The 23,171-nt window shown below is 34.0% G+C and overlaps 1 protein-coding gene across 23 annotated transcripts in view; it reads right to left on the reverse strand.

Moving 5' to 3' along the window:
* MCTP1 (multiple C2 and transmembrane domain containing 1) overlaps positions 1–23,171 on the reverse strand; it is a 447,851-nt gene that overhangs the window by 153,595 nt on the left and 271,085 nt on the right. For all 23 annotated transcript variants that reach the window (XM_039875100.1, XM_039875102.1, XM_039875103.1 and 20 more), the window contains 2 exons: positions 18,419–18,512; positions 609–711 (listed from right to left, as the gene is read on the reverse strand). In XM_039875100.1, coding sequence (XP_039731034.1) covers positions 609–711; positions 18,419–18,512 — 197 coding nt within the window. The remainder of the gene's footprint in view (positions 1–608; positions 712–18,418; positions 18,513–23,171) is intronic.

Here is a 23,171-nt window from a genome sequence, read left to right on the forward strand (position 1 = left end):
AGAATTCATTACCAAAGACTAGTTTAAAAAAAATAAAAACTAACTCAGTAGATACCACAGTGTAGCATCAGCAGCTTTTATAGCGTATGATCAAAATAGTTTACAAACTTTTTAAAACAAAAGGAAAATTAACTCACAGAGTGTTTTGGTAACTAGGACAATACTTAATATTCTTATTGTGCTAAAATGCAACAAACCAAAACTAAAGCATCTGCCGAATTTGAGACCGAATTGTTTGCTGATTTCAGCAATGGAACAAATAGAGCTTTGTCCTCCTTGGTATCAATGCAATTGGGGAGAATTTCAATAGAAAGTATAAAAGGAAGAAGCAGTATGGCAATTCAGTTAATAGGAGCAAAATCCTTAGAGAAATCATAAAGAAAGCACGATTTAAAAAAAATATCTATGAAAACAACAAAAAGGCATACCCTTGCCCCAGGTTTTCACTATCAGGAAGGTAATGCAATTACGACATTCATTGTTGCTAGCAAAGGCAGCCCAGATGCATTGAGTTGTTAATCAGTTAAGACTAAACGGACACACAAAATCTCAAAAATAATATCATTTAGCACCATTTTTGAAATGAGCTGAATGTAATTACTACTTACAATGTGAAGACTTTGTTCCAGTCAGGATTGAGATTTTTGTAGACAGTATGTGTTAGCAGTCTATCGTTGTTCAGTTCAACTACACAAAATGGGTCACTTTTACCTACAAGAGATTTGGGGGAACATTTTTAGTTTATAGCATCCACAGCTTAGAGTGTCATGAGTATGATCACATCTTGTTTCTAAAAAGTTTTATAAAAAGCAAAAAGGGAAGTACAATTTAAAAAACATAAACATAGAAAACAACATCAAAATAGACTTAGCTGTAACTGGATGATGTTAATAATCATTGTGATTCACTGAAATTTAGAACCACAAAAAAGTAAAAGAAAGCAAATTATACAGCTAGTATTTCAATTTGCATTTTTTTTACAAAAATAATAATATAACTGCCAATTATGAAGAAAAATGTGTTGCATGTCCATTCTTAAATGAGTTTTTATTTAATTCTATAATGACCATTTGAAAGGTTCAGCCTCTTTTACGCATATATTTTCCAACTCATCTGACTCACTAGTAACTTGTAACAGAAATTTCTAAACAAGTTGATTTGGCGAAAACTCCTATATTGCAAAATTACATTTTAATCTGACTTAAGATTCTCTTCTGAAATATCTAAGGCATCACAAAAAGGTAAATCAGACTCTCTGAGGCAGAAAAAATTCTTCCATTCGAAACAACCTCAACTACCAATCTGCATGTTAAAGAGTAGTATTTTTTTTTTTTTTGGTCCACTGAGAGTAAAGGATTGGAAGTTATCTGTTTACAGCGACTCCGTTCTGCGGTAGTCAAATCTCATCCATTCAGCAATTATATTTTGTGATGTCCTCAATATTTTGTAATGTCATGTCCTATGTTATAAGAACCCATAAAGTCAGAGGCTCTAAGGGGGCATCATTAATGATATTAGTGCAGCATGTAATTTGTTTGATACCTTATACAAATGACAATGAAATCAATATTTAGACAAAGCTGTCCAGAGGTCATATCTTTTAAACTACAATATTGATTTAGACTACATAAGAGGTTAATGTGCATATTATTAACTTTAATGATAAAGAATAATTGTTTTAAATGCATTGTGAATTGTAGTCACAGTAGTTTACACTTCTGTGAAAGCTTAAATATCATTGAAGATTTTCAATTAAATTTTAATAGGAAGGAATTCATTAGCTATCAGTGACAGATAATCTATGTATTCCCACACAGCAGTGTATTTATTTTCCATATTGTAATTCTTAAAATAAGCTGTACAAATTTTGACTCACCTTTAATTTAATTTATTAATTTTATTTTTAAAAAGAGATTTAATATGTGTGTGTTAGTGCAGTGGCCTCATATACCCTACGATAATTATATAATTTAACATTATAGTAGTCTTCTCAATTTTTGGTCTTGGGGAATAATTTTCAATAAAGAATAGAGGATAGTATGTCTTTGAGGTCTGGTGAAAATTTTACCTATGGCTTAGAATCTGTGTTGTCTTTCTTCCCCGATCTTCATTCCCCTTGCTCTACCTGCTATCATCCTCACAACTCACACACACCATGGAAGAGAGTATTCAAAAAAGATTATTTTGTTCATTAAAACACATTGTAATATATTTTATTCGCCACATCAACAACTTAATTTTCTCCCTTTGAATTCATATACAAGCATTGAAAGTTGATTCACACAGGTTTCAAAACCTTATTTATTCTTATAGCTCATATTGAGTATCTCCCACCTATTGTTGAGCTGAGTGCAGTGGTATGGACGAAAGAACATAGGACATTAACTGCAGCCTGGAACAGTTTATAAAAGTGTTGGAGAAATAAAACATATGTACTGTAGTGATGAGAGAAAAAATTAAAGCCATATTTATGACAGAATTCCATGTCCAAAGAGTAACTACTCTGCTTTCACTTTAGACAGAACTTTAGATTAAATGATTGATTACCTTGGGAAACATTTACTTAAAAGACAAGTGTAACTCTCACACTCTTCCTTGGACCTCTTTTTAATTTTTCTCATACTGTCATACATGTACATTCATGTTAATCTTCATTTAGTGAAATAAGAAGACTACATAAAGACTCCACTTTTCGGTATTTTTGTTCTCATATTTTCATTTGCTTTACTTCTATTACTATTTTATTTCGATTGACTTGGCTTTACTTGCCCTCAAGTGATCAACAATGTGTAATAGATTCAGTCAAAATCGCACCACCTCTCCAACAGCAAAACACAAGAACTAAATCTAGAAACCAATATCTATGGGGTGAGGTGAGGGGGAATGTACTTTAAACTTCTATAAGCAATAAATGAAAATCTTTACTTGATTTTTTTTTTTTTTTACAGAATTATATTAAGTTATGTAAGAGTTTCCAATAATTTTAACTAGCTCAATGGGAAGTCTCTTAAATCACCATCTTTTTTGTTACTATATCTTTTTTTGCTGACAATAAAAGATCTAGAGTCAGTGATTGGCTGAAAGATCTTAAAGAAACAAAATCTGTTCTCAATGTTTAGCACTTCCTATATCTTGTTAAGAAACTAATACATTTATCAAACTCTATGCTCATGACACAGTGTCGACTCATAATTTCTTAGGTGATCATTTCTCAAGACTGGGGAAAACCAACATCAGGCATCTATCATCACATTACTTACTTTTGCAGTCACTCTTTTCTACTGGAATAAAGATGTTAAAGCATTAGAGACCAAAATAACAGTTTGAGCACATTTCTCAGTCATTTTGCTATTCTAAATTCCAGTGGCATACCATCATTTTAAAAAATATTGTTCTATCTGCACTTACTTTGTAATTTGAAATAGGTAAGCAATATAATTTTTAAGAGACCACATTATTAGACACTGTGTGGAATGTAATGGCACTTACATTTTTTTTAAAGAGCTTTTGCTTAGGATAGACCAAACTCCTACTTAACATGGCTTTAATTTATTCTGATTTTTCCCAATCTAAATCTATTATTCTTAATGTGTTTACAGTCATAATAAAGACTGAACTGTAGTAAATGACACAAACCAATCCTTGAAAATTCTGTCATTTTATACTTCTCTGAAACCTTATTCTCAAGTTTAACACCTTTAATGTCTTCCCAGAGCCTGTAGGTTAAAATCCACACTGTATTGCATGGAATATAGTCTTTCAGTCTCATCTTCAATCTCAAGACCTCTTAAGTCCCTTACTTGAGCTGCACCACACCTTCCGAATCCTCAAATATTTGAGTTACTTCAAGAGCGCTGAAGTTCAAAGTGAGAGACCAGTGGTCTGTGGGGAAAAGGCCAAAACTTCAGAGGCTGAGCAAGCTGAGATAGAACCCTTACTCCATGATCCTAGGCTTGCTCCCTTATGTAAAAAATAGTGACAGTAATGGCCCCTTGCAGAGATAATAGTATATAACTAGCAGAATGTCTGGCACAGTAGCAGGGCATCAATAAATGCTAGCTTTACGTAATATATTTTCAAGCAGAAATATTTAAAACATTGTAATGTGCTTTAGAGCATAAAAATAACAGCAAACAATTCACATCTTGAGTTAAATTTCCTAGTCAAAAAAGTGAACATTTATAAAATATTTTATTTAAAAAATTAGCATATAAATGGCAATTACAAACATTGAGTTTTTACTGAAAGCCCAACATTAGGTTTTATGTTCATTTGCTTGAAAATTTTATGACTACTCTACTACCCCATTTTATAGATGAGGAAACTGAGGTAAGAGATTATATAACTCACCAGGTCACACAATTTGTAATCAGTGGAGTTGGTATTCAAACCCAGGTTTATCTGACCTTTAGAGCTTTTGCTCTGCCCCTATGGTCCATGCTCTCTTCAATAAAATATATTTAAATGCAAGCCACTAGGCAAGACTTTTCCCAATAACTATGTCATATCTTAGTAGTTAGTAAGTCACACACGAGGAGAACTAGCTAACATTTTGACTGTAGATTCATTCATTCAACAGATGTTTATTACTTATCATATACCAGGCAGTGTTCTATGTGTTAGGGAGACATAAGTGCATAAAACAAACAACAAAAAACCCAATCCTGAATTCTTGGAATTTACATTGAGGAATAAAATAGATAATGAAGAACACTTTCTATTATTTTAGAAGGTGGTGCTATGGAAAAAATAAAAAAATGGAAAAAGTGATGAGGAATGCTAGTATGTATGCACGATTTTTAAAAGGGCTGCAAGAGAAGTTCTCATTAACAAAGTGACATTTGGGCAAAGGTGTTAAAGAGGCAAGGGAGTGAGCCTTGGGTTACCTGGAGGAATAGATCATGGAAAGGTCAGAGAAATGAGTGTGTCTGGTGTTTCTAGGAATATCCTGGAAGCCAGTTATGGGAAGAATGGATTGCGGCAGGGAAAGCATTAGATGACATAGTCAGAGAGGTACAGGGAGGGTGGTAGGGCTCTGTAGGATTTGGCTTTCACCTTAAGTGGGAGGGGAAGCTTTTGGAGGGATCTGAGCTGACATGTGACAATCTGATGAGTGCTATTTAAAGAAAAGGTAGAGAGAAGGCTATGGAGGAATTAGGGAGAAAAGTTATCAGGCTATTGCAGTAATTCAGGTGTTATAAAGTAGTTAGAGTCTGGATATATGTTGAAGGTAAAATCAACAGGATTTGAATGTGTCAATATTAATCTATTATGCCAGATATTATCTGGAGATTAAAAAAAAAATTCATCGAGTTTAGCCAAGCCTGTCTTTTTTTCCCAAGATCAAGAAGCATTCAACATAGTGCACAGATTGGATATCTAAAATCTGGCAAAGAAGAAATTTTAAGGAAGGAAAGAGCAGGCAATTTTACATTTAACTTCTAGTCATTTTATCCTCCTAAAAAGTTATCTTTTTACAGGTATCACTAATGAATGCCAAGATCAGGTCATTACACACTGTTATTTTTGACTAATTTAGAAACTATCCTTCTGCCAATGCATGATTCAAGGGCAATTAAAAATTAACAGCAATTTCAATCAAAATAACAGTACATGTACAATATCGAATACTATAAACTTACTACTAAAAAGCATACACTTTAGTTTTATTTTAAAGAAGTGGCTACACACAGTTAATGTGCTTATCTGGTTTGCTAAGTGATGCTTTAAATGACTGGCTTTTCAGTTCCTAAATTTTGCAGCCCTGATTATGTGCCACTTAAACAAATGCAAACAATCACAGAAATACCAATGATGGACTTAACCATTAATTATCTCCTTAATTATTCCTTCCTTTCATCCTTTTTTCATTCCAGTTAGACCCTGTACTATGCCGCTTTGCTTGCTGATAGTATTTGAGGAGTGAATTTGACTACAGCATGGAGTGTTGATGTCTATAAAGTGCACTATTCATTGCAAAGCTTTAGAGAGGGATGCAATGCTGACCCCTGTATGTTTTTACTCAGTAGTGTAGATGGAAGTTCAAAGAATAAAGGCAGCATCCAAAATTGAAGTGTTTTTTGTTTCTGATAATTTGGAGCCATTTAAAGAGCCTAAATGTATGGGAACAGATGACATAATCTCTCATCTCTCTTTTACTCATTCTTATAAGACTAAAGCAGACCTGTGAGTAGCAACTAGTTCTTCCTTAACATCCACCTTTTTGCCCAAAAAGTGCCTATCCATGTCCTTCGCAGGAAACTGAGTATTCTGGTTTTGGATGCGAGATAAGAATTGCAGCGGTGCTAAGTGAGGACAAGGCCAGTGGGGTCAACCGCATTAAGCACCATGACAGCTAGAAGAGAGTCTCCCCCTTGCTGGGGAACACGGTAATTTTCCATGTTGACAGTTTTCTGGGAAGAAATAGGAATACCTTCTGAAGCATTAATTACTTATTGAGTGTCTGCTCTTCTCACCCTGGAATTATAAGTATGATTAAGACATAGTCCAGTTCTCAAGGCATGCACAATTTAGTGGACATGATACATGTAAATGCACTATTATAATGCAGGGCTGTAATCACTGTAATAAAGGGAAGTGAAGGGTTTAATAGGAGCAATGAGAAGGAAGCATATCACGCTCTAATACTAGAACAGGAAGGGGAAAAGGAAGGGAAGAATTTTCCCCAGTGGAGATGTCTCTGGTGATCTGTGGTGATTACACAATGCTATCACCAGCAATTTTAGAAGTGAAGGACAATTAAACAAAAAAAAAGACTAACAATTAATGACCAGAAATAGGTAGCTTAAATCTATTTGTGTATCCTTTTAATAGGGTCTCTATAACACAAAAATCTAGATATATGTTACATAATTACTACAAAATACTTAAAAAGATTATGTGATAACTGATGCATTTATACATAATCTAGTTAAATACTAAGGACTATTTTTTTCCTATAGATTCTTATAGGGAAAAAAATCTCCCAAGGGAACTAAAATTAGAAAGAGACTCTTTTACTCTAGCTCATAAAACTACATCTATAACAGATTTTAAAGCATATACTCTACTACCTCAATTCTTTTCATGTTGAAAAGCCATTCCTACAACAATAAAAACAAACATCAGAATTGTCTCCAATGGGCATCTTTTCTGACAATCTTCAAAACAGCAGTGAGGATTAAATGGGGTGCATGAACTGGCTAATTCTCGCTCACTCTTTAGCCCTTAATCTTCGAGGTCACAACACTGACATATTTATAAAGAACTGTGAGAAAGTCTGTTCCACCCCTGCCTGCTTGCTACCTGTTTTGTGGGCAAGTGAACGACTTCAGTTTGTGCAAACTACTGGTTTGAGCATTAAAGTCGCTCAAAGATACTGAATGATATTCTTGCTCCCAGAATAGAAAGTTAATCCTGATCCATCAGTGGTGGGCTTTGTCCAGGGTCACTTTGCAGCTGACAAGTAGCACAGACTGCTGGATGTGATGTGTTATAAAAATGTACGTGTCAGGGGGAACCCAGTGACCACCTCTTTGTTGCCATGTCTCTATAAACACAGAAGGCTTTCAATAGCATGGAAAGCAATTCATACCCATTGGAGGCCTTTTATTTTGGGCCTACCTTGCACATATTAAACTCTCTGGTTTAATTTCCTCAGTTGCCACAGTTTGAAATGGCTATACTTTAATCTTTTTAAAAAACTATAATCAAGGTTGCCATCTGTCCTTCCTACAAACTGAAATTTCAATCATAACATAACAATGTTATAGTTGAAGGAAATCCATAAGGTCCACCAGCACAAAAAGCAGTGTATGTAGGAGACATCTTCCAATCTTCCCCTTATCACTGTAATGGGGGCTTTGACCTTAGCCTTTTTCATTGACTGACCTAAACATATTTTAAATGTCTGATTGGTAGAATTACATTAACTGACATTCTTCACTAGGTTCCCACTGGATCTGATTCAGAGACTGAATAATAATAATAGGGCTTCTCTTTTCTCATTAAGTCATGAAGCAGGTTTCATTGTGTCAGGAAAATTGACCCCCTAGAGCTGTGGCTCTTTGCTCACTAGATCTAATATGTCTTTTTCATATTGATTTTACAATTTCATTCTTACCATAATGAAATAAAATAAAACCAATATATGATTTTAAAATTTAACATAATGCCTTAATGCTATTATAAAGGAAGACTAAATAAAAAGTTATTTATAATAAAAACCATTTGTTGATTTATTTAACAAATATTTATTGAGTGTCTACTATGTGCCAGGCCATATGAATGGAAAAGGAAAGGCCTCAATTTCTTGGAGCTTACTAACAGTAGGTAGGGAAGAGAAAGAGAATAAATATTAGATATAAATAATAAGTAGATTATATTGTATGTTAGAGAGTGATATATGTTAATAAGAAACAGAAAAAAATAGAACAGGATAAGGGGTTTGAAGAGTGTGAAGGAGAGGCACAGTTTCTAAATTTAATTAGAGTTGTTGGAGTAGGCCTTAATTAAAACGTGAGGTCTGAGCACAGAACTAAAGGAAATGAAAGAGTAGTCAAATGCATATCTGAAGAAAAATGTTCTAGGCAGAGGGAAGAGCTAGACCAAAGCCTGGTGTGCTCAGGGTCCCTGATAATGGGGCCCAGGGAGCAATGGGAGGGGCAGGAGAACACGCCAGAGAAGTAATGGGGAACATGCCTATGAACTGCCTTGGAGGAGATCCTAAAAGTCTTTGGTGTTTAGGGTGTAAAATGGCAGCCATTTGCAACGCTTAAGTAATATGTATTTTAGGAAGCAATCTAGGCTCAGATAATCATGAAACAGAATTTAAAACTATTTCAGTTTCCATATTTAGTCATGTAAGACATGGGACAATTTTCACGATTTGAGACTAATGCTTTGTAAGACATTTAGCATCCCTAACCCCCTACCATCAAAAGCAGTAGGACTCCCTAATCATTGTGATAATTAAATTTCCCCACAAATCTCTAAAATGCCCAGTAGGGCAATACTGCCCTCCCCCAACTGAGAATCACTGCCCTATAATAACAGTTCTTACTCATTTTGGTCTTAGGAACACTTAAAAACTATCGAGAATCTCAAAAGGCTTTTGTTTAGGTTATATCTATCAAAATTTACCATTTTAGAAATTGAAAATGAAAATATGTAAAACTACTAATTATTCATTCAAAAATAATAAATTCATGACATGTTAACATCAAAGCAATTAAATATTATGTAGCCTTCAAAAAATTCCATTGTACACTTATGAAAGAATAAGAGTGAAAGAAAGCAAATACCATCTTAGTATTATTATAGAAGTAGTTGTGACTTCATAGAAACTTGAAAGGGTCTTGGGGATCCCCAGAGGTTCCTGGGCCACACTTTGAGAACCATGACAAAGAGCAATGAAAACAAAGCTTAATGTAAATATGAGTTTATTTCTCCTGGGATCTAGAACTAGGTGTAAAAGAATATTTACAGTATTGTGTATAATAAGATGTATTCTTGAGTCCTGGTATTGAACTATCTTGGTATATGCTGGGAAACTTGAAATTTATGACAGAAGAATGAGAAATAAAATGAAACAGATAAAAAACTAGAAAAGGAAGAAAAGCTTTTAAGAGTCTAGATAAATTATGGTAAAAATGTTTACATATTTTCAATTAATATTTAATATAGAAATGATATGCAACTGACTTGTTATAAGATTAGGGATACAGAAGTTGTTTGGTCTAAAATGAGTTTAACAATATATTATAAGCTCCTTTGTTTTTGCAAGCTCTTGTAGATAGATACTTTAGGACTTACAGTAAATATATATTCAGTCAGATGCTTCACAGAAAAGCATGAGGTTTCAGACCATCTTCCCTGTAACTGAGCTAACTGGAGAGATCTTTTGTAGTAGAATAAATTCTTTAGACTTAAAAAATTAAGTACTGCATCAAGTGATTAAACCATTTTTATATTTCTAGGCCACAAAACTGAAAATTGCCATCTGTCAAGACTTTGTCTTTAGAATGATACCTTTGTCTTTTTATTTCTCTTCTACAAAATATCTACTCATTCAGGAGTCTGTTATTCATCTTGGCATCTACTGCAAGATCTCAGATTCTGAGGCTGGAAGAGAAGCCTTTAAAGGTCAAGTTCAAAAGCTCGTCTAGGGCTTAAATCTCTGAAACCAAGTAGTCAGACGGCTAGGCTTCAGCAGCTCCAGTGATGGGGAAATCACCACCTCCACAGAAATATTCTCATCAATTTTTTGGCAATTATAATTTTTGAGAAATGTTTCCCTTCATTGTGCACAAAACTATGTCTCTATAGCTTTTATCTATTTTATGACTTGCCCACTGCAGTAATTTTTAAGTTTAAATGAATTAGAGGGTATAAAGTAGGGGCACAGAATCTGCCACTTAGAGAGTATCTCATTAATGTTTGTTACCTGCCCTCTTGTACTAGATAGAGTGGAGGGCTTGCTGAGCATCTATTCTAACTCCCTTCTAGGGTTTCTTCCTGAACTAGAGAGGCCACAAAGGTCAAAGTGACATTTGTACTCTTTCTTGCAGCTGGGTTTGCAGATATAATTTAGGTTGTACCAATCAGACATACTTGCCTAAGATTTGACATTAGAACTCAGTTAACTGAGAGTGTGTGGAGTCCATTTTGCTGCTGTAGACTGCAAGCAGGAACAGCATAAGCAATTGTCACAGCATCTTCCAAACATCCTGATGTAGACAAGTTACTTAACCTCTCCACACCTCAGTTTTCTAATTTGTAAAGTGGGGATAACAGGATTAGGTTGTTGGGAGATTAATCGTAATAATGCTTTTAACAAGCTTGGGTAGTGTCTGACATGTGATAAGGACTCAATAAATGTTAGTTATCATTTTCTTCTTCATCATCATCTTCATCATCATCATCATCATCATCATCATCATCATCATTATTATCATCATCATTTTCCTTGAGCTATTCTTTATTGACTTGATTTTAAACACCAGATATCCCAAATGAGAAATTATTCTGGTTAGTTTGTCAATTTCCTTCTTTAAAGAATAGCTTCCAAAACTGAATTCGTACCCCTGCGTGTCTGATGAGTCCAGAAGAAAATATCATTCTCAACACTTCTCTTTTATTCAATGTTACAAAATTGATGTATGCATAATTCACTCTTATGAAATTTAAACGCAATTCAAACTCTAAAATTTTTTCTATAATACCTACTGTTAAAGCAAGACATTACTGTTTTGTACCAAGGTAAGGCTTTGATTTATATTTTTCCATGCTTATCTTGTTTAACTTAGCTTATTTACTTCAGTCTGAACTAAGCCTATTATACAATTTATACATGCACATGCAAACACACAACACATGTATATGTTTTATATACATATAGATTGGTCTCATAGAAAATGAATTAACTATTCCTCTTAGCAAGTCTGATAAGGAGGCAGTCAATTATCTCCTTAAAGTCATTGGTAAATAGGTTGAACAGGTTAGACCAAGGACAGGTCGCTGTATTCCTCTACTTGGCATCCCCACTGACATCAATCTTTTAATATAATCATTCTTGGGGCTTGACCATTTAGTCATTTATGTGTTTAACTACATTATCATATAACCCAAATATTCCTGTAGTAAGAATTTTTTTCAGATCCTCTCTGCAGCATTTCCCAAATCCATCGTTCTGGTAGACACACTGCTTATTTATACAAATACGTTATAATGCAACAAAATATAAGTAATAATTTAATTTTAAAAAATGATTCTAGCATCTGAAAGCATTTCTTAAAGCACTGAATGAAATCCTGGATCTAGCCCTCCAAGCCAAATCAGCAATTCTCTATTTCTTTACTCAAAGGATCATTTTGTAATCTTAGTTCCACAGAACTCAATTAATTATTTTACAGTATTTCTCTTCTCCTCATTTCCCATTGATAGTGGGTCCACCACTTTCTCAGCCCATAGTCCTTCACCTCTAGAGCATATCAAACCCAATTATTAATCTCTTTTGTCATCCCACCTATTCTTCCAGAGCAGTATCTTCTAACCATGTGACCTGCATATGAATCACACATGATTTCTGTAATTCCCTGTTAAACACTAGTTCAGACTCAGGCCTCACCAGTCTTTGTGTTAAATTATCATTTTAATTCTCCTTTTCACAAATATTTGATATCAATTGTTTAGTTTTAGAAGAATACTTTTGCATTTCTATAATTAGAATATGATTTTTTTAAAATGCGATTACTAAAAGGAAGCAACTTTTATATGTCTGTGAGATATGGTGATATAAAAGATGAAAATCAATTATTTGCATTCTTTCTGTGTGATGCCTTTGTTTAGTCATTTTTAAGAAAAAGATTTATATAGTATTAAACCATTTAACGTGTATGTATATAATATTGTTTTCTAAATTAGGTATATCATAATGATAAGAATGTCAGGTGTTGGATATTTTTGATGCATTATAAATTAGATGAAATTACTTCTCAAAGTATACTATCTGCTTAATAGTCTTCAACAAGCTTAATTTATTAAAAAGCAAATAGGGATAATGTTAGGTTATATAATGGAAATAAAGCATACTTTGGAAATCTTTCAATGTATTTGTGTTAAGATAGGTTTTTTGCTTTGAGCGATGTAATTTTAAGATTTTAAAATAGTAAAAGTTAAAAAATTAAGTGACATCCACACATAACCTCTTTTATTTGGTAAATGATTTTAGCCTTGATAAGTTATAAATATGAAGGATGTCCACTATATTTTATATATTATAATACTTTCAATGGACCTATGTAGAGTTTACAGGATACACATTCTCTCTTCTTCCAACACAGTTTTTAAAATAATAATCATAAAATCTAAGGTTGTAGTTATCAGACATAATCAATGTTATTGAATGTGATGCTGGCAATTCAAGGCACGAGCTATTAAAAATTCAAATTCCTACAATTCCACAAAAGAAGCAACATAGCTACTTCTTCCAGTAGACCTATTGTGTTCTAAGGGCCACTCAAGCAATAATTGCATATATCTTATGCAATTTGTTTCAGAAACTCACAAAAAGTTATTTTTTTAAAGGACAATATCTTATATATGTTATGTATATGTGCTTGGCTTCTTCCAACTGTATATAAAACTTTCAAAGAACGGACTCACCTTTTTCTATACAGCTACCTTTTCATTTTCTTTCTCTGAATAGACCCATAATATTCAGGGAAAATACCAAGAATAATAAATCCAAATCTCGGTATAAAATATACTTTCATGACACACTCAAGCTGGAAATCACAGGAACCAATAAAAATGCAGGCAGCCTACTGATAATGAGGTCAGAAATACAAATAAATTTACTTTTAATGAAGACTGGAGGCATAGTAATCAAAGTGTTAAAATTCATTTCATGCATATCTCATTTGCTTCTTAGCTGATATTTACCACGCAACTCTGTGAGAAAGTAGAGGCCTAAGATGCTCCAGATAAATGGCTCAATTAATTGTACAGAGGTAGACCTCTTTGAGCTGAGCCAGAGCTGTGAGCTCTTTATTAAAAGCACTATTCTGTAGCCCATAACCTTGTTCCTTGACTCCTCTCTGGTTTCCAATTTAAACAAGTCCCCATGCGGCCTGCTCTAAAGGGCTTTGTCTCCCTGTCATTGTTAAGAGAGCTGAGGCATCCTGGAAGTGTGAAATCAGACCTCATGAGTTGAACGGTTCCCCAGGGAACGCCGGACTGCATAGAAGGTCAAAGTCATGGGCCGGACCATCTAAAAGTGTCTGATCGCCGGTCTGTGACACAGCAAGTTGGAGGGGGGAGGCTAGACTGAGAGGACTGAAATTGAACACATCTTAATTAAAGCCCACAGACAGCAAAACAAAATGTTTTCTAGGCAGCTTGTCAAATGGGGCTTAAATTTAGCTCTGCTAATGAATCTGAACTACTAACTGTTATTTCTTAAGATAATAAGACTCTCAAGGAAGCTGATAAAAAAAAAAAAAACTGCAGCATGCCTTTTTCTGCTGTTTTGTTACTTAAATATTTTCTGACAATAAAGACAGTTTCCCTAAAGAAAAACATGAGAAAAACCTCTGCAAATAAAGGGGTAGTAAACATCTCTCTTAATAACTAGCAGGTTTCCAGACTATGGGAATGGTGAGTCACAAATCTATATGCAGAGCCTTGCTTTAGAAAAAGATGTGCTCATTTAAATGGGACTATTTTGGTGACAGATTATGTTAATTGCAAAATTCCCCTCTCTTCCTTTTTCTCTCCCTCTTTTGTTTCCTGAGATGATGTATCAATTTGAGATATCAATTCACCTGGGGTGCAGAAGTTTCACGTTAGTGTAACTTTTAACACAGTGAAAAAGGTAGGGCATCTTTTGAAAGGGTTTCAAGTGCTCCCATATCACTGTTTCAGAAACTGAGTGGCTGGTATCTCTGGGGAGGCTGTGACCTCTTCCTTGGGAGCTCAAAAAAAAAAAAAAACCTACTCTGGAAAATGTAGGGGAGGGGCTAAGGAGAAGAACTCTTTTCTCTTCTCTTAGAACTTGAAAGAACCAATAGGCCAGGTCTAAGTACTCTGCAAAGAAAGCCTCACTCAGTACGGAAGACTTTAAATGTTCTGCTGAAGCAGAAATTTGGCCCTGTCTAAGGAAAAGAATAATTAGAAGCTAGGGAAGACAAATCTCAACATGAACTGTTTCCTACCACCAAAAAAATAAAAAATAAAAATTTTGCCTCCATTGTTCTTTCTCTTCTCACAATCTATCCAGTTTTAGAAGCACTTGGTTTAGCGGTAGAGAGAATCTTCCCCAGTGAACACAGGGCCAGACAGTCTTTGATGGCATAGAGACATTAACCTTTTCACTGGTTAGTTGAAAGGTAAGTAAGTTGTACTGCACAGTATTTTTCAGTTAATCAAGCTTTTTCCCTCATGAAGAATTTTGCTGGCCAATTTTGAAAACTAGAGTGCCAGTTTCTCAGGCTGTGAAAGGCTCCCCACAATTTGACTGAAATTTCAATCCACTCTTGTGCTTTGCTCAATGCATGTGTATGTGTGGGAGTTGTAAATTGAGGCCTTAACCACCGAGTTAATCTCTTTTTAAAATCTGTATTAACCTTAATGATTTGAAGTGCACTGTCCAACACTGGGCTATTGAAACTGAAGAAAAAACTACCCTCAACTATCAACAGTTTATTAGGGGCTTAACTGAAGTGACCTACTGTAGTAGTGTTCAGCTGAACAAGCCTATAGGCTTTTTGTAGAAAGGGAAAGAATTGAGGGTTTCATTAAAAAGTAATTTGTGCTTTATACTCACTCATTCAAAGAGAGTCTCAATTGCTCTTTATTCACACAGAGTTAATACAGTATCACAATGTTTCTCAATGAATGTGTTGTAACAAAAGAAAAATTTTACATTTTGAAAGGAAAAATTTCTTTGTAACTGCAGTAAGATTGATGGCTACTTAAAAGATTACAGAATCTCTTTTTCCTGTGTTCATGTTTAAATGATGAAATACTATAATTTAAAATTATTTGCTTAAACTATGGAAATTTAACTTTATGTTCTGATCATTAAAAATATTTTAAAAATAGAGCAAAGTTGGTCAAAAATAAGTTTGTCTTCTTAGGCTTGTATAGAAAAAAAGCATTCTGAAGCCAACCAAGCATCTTATAGTATCATTTATATCAGGTGGGAAAATATTCTTCACTTAACACAGAGAGTTATCGGTGATTTAAAGTCTCTCCTCTCCACCCACAATACTTCTAAATGGATGCTAATTTGAAGATTGATGACAGCATCATTGACTCAATTACCTTTCCCCCACCAAATTGTTGCTGAATATCTTGTAGAGTCTGACTGTGATTATCTCTAAGATGTACAACATATTTTAAAAGTATTTCTTTGAATGAGTAAGAGATAAAGTATACAAAGAGCTTATTTGTGCCCCAAATTTAATGATAAAGACCAGGAAGGGTCAGTATACATATAAATATTTATGTTTTCAGAAGTAAAAATTATTTTAAAAATTGGTAGTATATTCAGATATTGCTGACTTAAATATATACTCATCATTTTCTGCCACTATCACGAATGTCATGAAGACCACAAAAGGTCCAAGAGTGAGCAAGGCCAAAGACTGAATTATCCTCTTGCCCCTGAATAGTTCAACATCTCTCTTGATCAGTTCAGAGCATATTAGATTATAAGGTCAGCGTGGAATGAGGAAGCACCAGATTTACATCCCTAAAACTAGAAAGAAAGAATGGAGAATCTGCTATTTAGTATTCCCTGAACTAAAGTTCATTTCATCAGATCAAAATTATGTCTCATTGAATCCCTAGGGAAAAGGCTATTGTTATTCACATTAATTTACATATTAAGAAATTACAACCATTGGAAAGAAATATATCTGTTTTCTTCAGCTTTAAAAGAACATGTACTTTAACTTCCACAGTGGCATATAGGCCAACTAGGTTAATATAGTTTGCATATTCATGCGGTTTTAAAAGTAATAATAGCTTCTCCCCAAGAAACAAACTTATATAATAACATTCTACTTGTGTAATGGACAGGTATCCAAGCTTCTGAAGTAAATAGGACTTGAATTTTTCTATAAGAAATAATTGTGCCCACTATAAATGTCCAGTGATACTTCTGAGCACTTAGGTGCCCCATGAGATACTGATTATTTTAGGCTTTTGTCCCTTTCTTCAGATGTTTTCAGTTTAACACTGGGCGCTCCCTTCTCTTACAGGAAATTCTGAAGAAAAGTGGAGGTGTCTCCCAAGAGTGAATGTCACTGCCGTGAATTCTACCTGCTGCTAGGAATGACAGGATAGGTGTAGTCTCTGATAGTATCTATCAATTTTATAGATACTCCAGACCTCAAGTTAATGTCCAAAGTGAACAACAATGAAAAGTGGTTAATCATTTATTGTTGACTATAGGTTCTAATAATATATGCAGCATAATAATAATAAATTGTTGTGTCAAGATTAATCTGATTATAACCACCCCAGAAATAAAAAAGAAAATGAATAATAAACTTAACATTCACTAATTGTTTAGTACAAGGAGCCAAGTCAGCATATATCCTGAAAGATTACAAACTACCTTCTCTCCCACTATCTTCAGGTATACCTATTTTGAAAGAATACTTGATATTTATTATATTCTTGGTTATAAATGAGTTGATAATTACCTCCTTAAAGAAACCGTCAAGTCTCAATATTCATTTTTGTCACACAATAGTCACTTGATACTATGCAAATATTAAAATTTTAAAAATATTGCTATATTGGAGCAGCCATCTGCTATTTTGATTTTAAGGCATGTGACCTTTTAATTTGGTTTTGACTGGATGAATTAAAAAAGGGTACCAGTGATCACGAAATGGATTTGCAAGCCCTTACGTGAGGAAAAGTACACTTGTTCTCTTCAAATAAGTCAGCTAACTTTTTAGGGTCAACTTGCTAAGCACTCACAATGATAAGCACATTTCCACAAATAATACATGGACACTTGCCTTTAGAAACAGTGAAATTTGCACATAGTGGTCAGGTCAGTCCTGTTATGGATCTTGAGATGGACAATTTAAGAAATGGTGAAAACATCCCCCAAATGCAATGGAATTAAACAATAAGTGAATGGTCACATAGTTACAAATTTAAAACAATGATTTAATTCTGGAAATTGATGAAATAATTACCATTAGCCAATTAATTAACATGTTATAGAAACAGTGATACCCAAATCAAAAAGGTTAAAGAGGTAAGACTAATTTTGTCATTTTTACAGGCCTATTTCTTTTTTAAAAAAATTTAGAACAACGTGCATGCTTAATTTGGATCTAAAATTATCTCTGGGATGTGCTAAGGAATTTGAAAAACTAAGGAACTGGATCAGCAACCCAAATGCCAAGAGTTCATACCAAGTATTTGAGTATTGTGCATCTAAACTTTTCAATGAACTATGCAACAGATTACATGCATGTGTGAATTATAAGTGTTGAAGCTATGATACCACCTGAGAGCAACTGATTCCATTTGAGAAGATACAGCATTACTCCAAAATGCCCAAATGACAAAACCAAAAAGAAAAATTCCCATTATGTTGACTGAACCTTGGAGAAGGCAACAATTCAAGTTATTTTATTTTTTTATTATTTATTTTTAATATAGTACCCTTCTTTTTTAAAAAAAAAAGCAGTAACAATATAAAAATTGGATAATTGGCAAATCTTTGTAAGATCAACCATGAAACTTATATTTATATAATTTACTTTGATAATTTAGTCAGGTGAAATGAAGAGTTCAGTCATTAAATGGTGTGTATCTTGCATGCTGTTTGATATATCAATATATCTAGATAGATAGAAAGACAGATGGTTATTGTATCATTACTTACCTGTGACATCGGCAGCCATTAATCCTTCTGCTCTGATTACTTTCACCTGGAGAAATCCTACATCTTTCAGGTTGTGAAATATCCGTAATGGGCTCTAAAAGACCCAAACATCAGTATTAGAAAAGAAAGGTCCTAAAGGGTCTTTAAGAGTGTGCTGAAAAACACTAAGTTTTTATGGTTGATCTCAGGATGCTGTTTAAGTGATTCAAAGGATATTTGTGTTTCTTCAATACAGATTATCCTTCCACCATCATGAATGTGTACACACACACACACACACACAATTTATGTAGATAATCATTGCTATGTAAGTAGATTTTTTTGAAAGAATAAAAAAATACCACAAATCCCATAAATAATTATCAGTAGGTGGTGAATAGAATGTCTGCTTTTTTCCTTCAATCGCCTTTACAAAGCACTGCAAGAAAGCTTTCATCTATGAGTATGATGGTTTGGAGACTCATGATTCTTAACATTAAAACGTAAGTTGTTGCTTATATAATTCTTCAGACTTTGGGAAAGTCAACGTTAATTATTTTTTTCTACTATTTTCTCTTGGTGAGCATTGGAAATTGCATGTGCTAGATAAAAGTTACATTATTAAGACTTTTCTATATTTAAAATACTTATGTAGTTCTAGAAACCTTTTAGATAAAAGACATAATATCTTCTAAAATAAATCAAATTGATCATTAAAAATAAATTCAAAAGTGATGAGTAATTTTTCCTAAAATTACAAATTTTTCCTAAATTTGTAATTTTATTTACCATTGTAGTATGTATAGAAGTAGAAGTAGAGAAATTTTGATAAACAAAATCAGATCCAAATGGTAGTGTTTTAATAATGTAGTACTGGAAGGAATTAAAAGAGAGATACCAATACAATAATTCAAAGCTCCAATTAATGGGCGCAAATACTTACAGAGTAAAATGAACCCATAGAACTTTATCCATTTTTTAATTTATAAATCATAGCATTTTTCTTATGACAAGATCAGCATTTCTACTCAGTAAATCAAAAGTACTTCTTTATCATAATCTGTAAAATGCTTTAAGACCACGGAGCATAATGTGCTTCTGCATAATAAAGTTATCTATTAAAATATTATTAAAGAACATCCCCATCCTTGTATTATTAAGCATGTGAGAATACTGAGGAGCAAAAGCTTATGGCGATATTAACTTTATCCGTCCCATAAGACTAGTCATTGTTTACACTGAAGCTATGACCTTGGTATATTGAGAGGAAGAAATGCAGATATATGTGTAATCTCATAACCTAACTTTAAAAAAAAGTGTTTAGAGCAAGGATTAGCTTTTAATCTTTTATTGTTTTTAAACAGTTGTTTATCACCAAAAATCTGTTTAAACTATCCAGATAATAGGATTCAGTAAAAATGCACTTCTCTCTCCATTTAAATTCCTGTAAATTAAGGGTTTAACAGTGAGAACTTTAGACAGCAGTATTAGAATTCAGAGGTTTGTAGGCATGTTGACTCCCTAATGATCAGGTGTGGGAAGCTTCATATCGCAGAGCTTTCTGAGTGCTATAAACCAGGTAAGTCTCCTATTCTAATGACAGAGAGGAGTTTTCTGAAAAGGGTTCTGTCCTTTAATTTTCAAGAGCAATATAGACCAAGTTTCATTGTGGCAAAAACAAATATCATCAGTCCTCATGTCTGAGAATCATTTCATATTGCTAACTCACTGCACAGAAATATAGCTTCCAGTGCTTCAGCCTTGGTGTTCTGCTTCCTATTTGGAGGGGTAATTATTGTTTGAAGGTTTCATTTCCTCGAATCAGCTGACACTCAGTCATTTATTGTGAACTTCAACTGTTTAAGCCAGTGACACATCAATTATAAGAATTCCCAAAAAGCAAGAAACTTATATCGGTTAAAAGATATACAACTTTAAGTAATTCTTCATCAAGAGGCATTCCCACCTTGTTATTTATGGTTATTTTAGAAGGCTTCAAAACCTGGGTGGCTTCTGAAGCCAGAAATTTCCATAGCAGAGGAATCTATGATTTGCTGTGAATCCTTTCAGCCCTCAATAGATGGGAAAAGATTGAAATGCTCTGGAGAGGAGTCCTCTTTATTTTTTTTAATGAAAGGCTGTATAATATATTTTCTCTATGGCTGCAGCAGCTGTCAGGGAGAGCATCTCAGTTCAGCTCTATTACAGGAGAGGCAATACCCCATCCGATGGCACCGAGATGCTCTGAGGGGCCAGAGCTGATTGACAGCTTGTCACCATGACGTCTTATTCCATCTCTGTTATGGAGAAAATTAATGTCACACCACCAGCCTTATGACTCGCTGTCATCTTAGAACCGCTCACCTTTTATCAATGCTCTAAATAACATTTCAAGCCCATCGTCTCACGGTGGACAATCCGGTCAAGGGACATTAAATCAGATGACTGTGAAATGTCATAATAAAAATGGAATGCTAACAACTTCTTCTCTAAACTAGCTCCTCTGGTTTTTAAACTGTGACAAGGGGGAGCAGAGGTTCACCATACCCGTTCTGAAAAGGTCATACAATCGCTCTTGGTCTACTACCCATTACTACCCGCCCCCTATTGACCTTCCCTGCTTTCCTCCCCACAAGAGAAGAAAAAAAAAAGAAAAATGGAATTAGCCATCTTTTCAGAATGTGGTGATCAAATAATGGCTCACACAGTAATGTCTGTTTAATTTGTGGGGCTTCAATGCTTCGCAATGAACAGCTGAACGGCAGCAATGGAGAGCCTTTTCAGGCCTCTTTCCCTGAGAGCGGGGCAACTCATTCACTTTCCTCACCAAATTCTTAAGTTTAACCTAAACTTTAAAAAATACACATGTTCTCACAGGTAAACATATATAAATAATTTTCCAAATAACCTCCTTTATGTGTTTCTGCAAAACAAGTGAGATTTCAGACATGATACAGCAATTATTTCATAATCTATATAATAAAAAGTAAATACACTGAAGCCTTAAAATATAGGTCTTTGTCCTTGTATTGCTATGAGTAATTATAACACGTGTGCAATATTGCCTACAGTAGCTTCTTAGCAAGTTTGTCTGTAGAGGGAGATACAGGCCTATGCTTAAAATTCAGGGCTAATAAAAAAGTATACTTAAATATGGTTCATTTTTAAATATATTGAGCAAAATATAATCTGAGAATTAGCTGGGACATCCACATAATATTTTACATTTTATTGAAATAATAACTAATATTTTGAAAAAAGGTATGGAAACAAATATTCAAATTCTAAATGAAAATGGCTAGGGAAAGGAAGCCGATCCAGAAAAAAGAAAAAAAGAATCAATAATAGTTGAATAACTTCTAATTACCTAGCCTGCAGTATCATTCTAACATATGGGATAGTATCAAATATTAATTCATGAAAGACAGTATTATATTACCAAGAGTAATTTTTATATTAATATACTAATTAATTCCTTTAAATTGTTCTAATTCATGAGGCTCATTTCTGGTAACAGGAGACTATGTTTTGGTAGGTACCAAAATGTGAAATAATTTTCATAATTGCAATTATATATTAGAAGATGCCACACAATATCTTAGGCTTTTAGGTAGTTTAAAAATATATACTATTTAGCCTTGCTAAGTCACCTCTATTAAACTGTTTATGATAACACATTGGTGGATGAGTTGTACAAGCATTAGCAGACAGCTGATTCAGTGGAGATAGCCAGAATAAATTTGCTGAAGCGCACATCCTGCTAATCTGTTTGAAGAATATTGTAGAGCATTAGTACCAGCACTTTATGTTATCTGCACAGCCTGATAAGGTACATCTTTATTAAATTCAGTTATTGAAAGGATGTCAGTCAGCAAATAGGAATATTTAAAATCTAAAAAAAAAAAAAAATTAAGCAGTTCTTTGTTACTCAGAGCTTGGTTTCATAGCTGAGTGTCTAGAGGAGCCTTCTAAACACCTGGCAGCATCGTACAATACAAGCTTTGTGATTTTAAGTGGGTGCGCTTTTTCCCTAGCTTCACGGGTACTGAGGCATTCACTTTTTCCGAGCCTCTATTGAGAGAGAATGGTGGAGTAAGAGCTCCCCTCTCTGTTGGTTCAAGAAAACTACATGGTGGGAAATGCATAGTGTGAGGATGCTGGGAAATAGGTAGATTTGTTTGTGAATATTTTGGTTTGGCAAAAATTGAGAAAGGTACTTATTTTAGTGACTCACTATTCCACTCCATCACTCTACATTTGATCAAAAGGTAAAGAGGCTTCTTTTTAATTATATTTCACAATCAATTTTAAAAAATTTAGGGAATAAAGTGAGGCTTTTTTAAAGTCAAAAATAAAAATTGTTTCTATGAATACGCTCTGGTTACCAAGCTACTGGTGAATGTAAGTGTCATTAACTCCATTTCAAACTTAAAAAGACAAAGAAATATGAACTGCAATTACAAAGAGTCAATGAATTAATTTTAAAGCAATGTCGTGTAAACGACTTTCTTTCATGGAAAGTTTTCATGCATGATAATTTTGCTGCACGATAAAATCACTGAGGAGAATCTCAGAATCTAGAACTTGCTGTGGCTGGAAGAGGCTCTAAAGGAAACCAGGTGTCTAGACATCAGTGGGTAAGGCAAGCGCATCGGAAAAGATACAGATGGCATTTGCATTTGCATTTGCCCAGCTTTCTGCTTCTACTGATTGATCTGTCAGACAGCTTTTCAGATGTACTTCTGTCACTCCAGGTAAATTATTTACAACCTCA

Source organism: Pteropus medius, unplaced genomic scaffold (genome assembly GCF_902729225.1).
Source record: "Pteropus medius unplaced genomic scaffold, Ma_sr-lr_union100, whole genome shotgun sequence".
In the NCBI taxonomy this organism is placed as follows: domain Eukaryota; kingdom Metazoa; phylum Chordata; class Mammalia; order Chiroptera; family Pteropodidae; genus Pteropus; species Pteropus medius.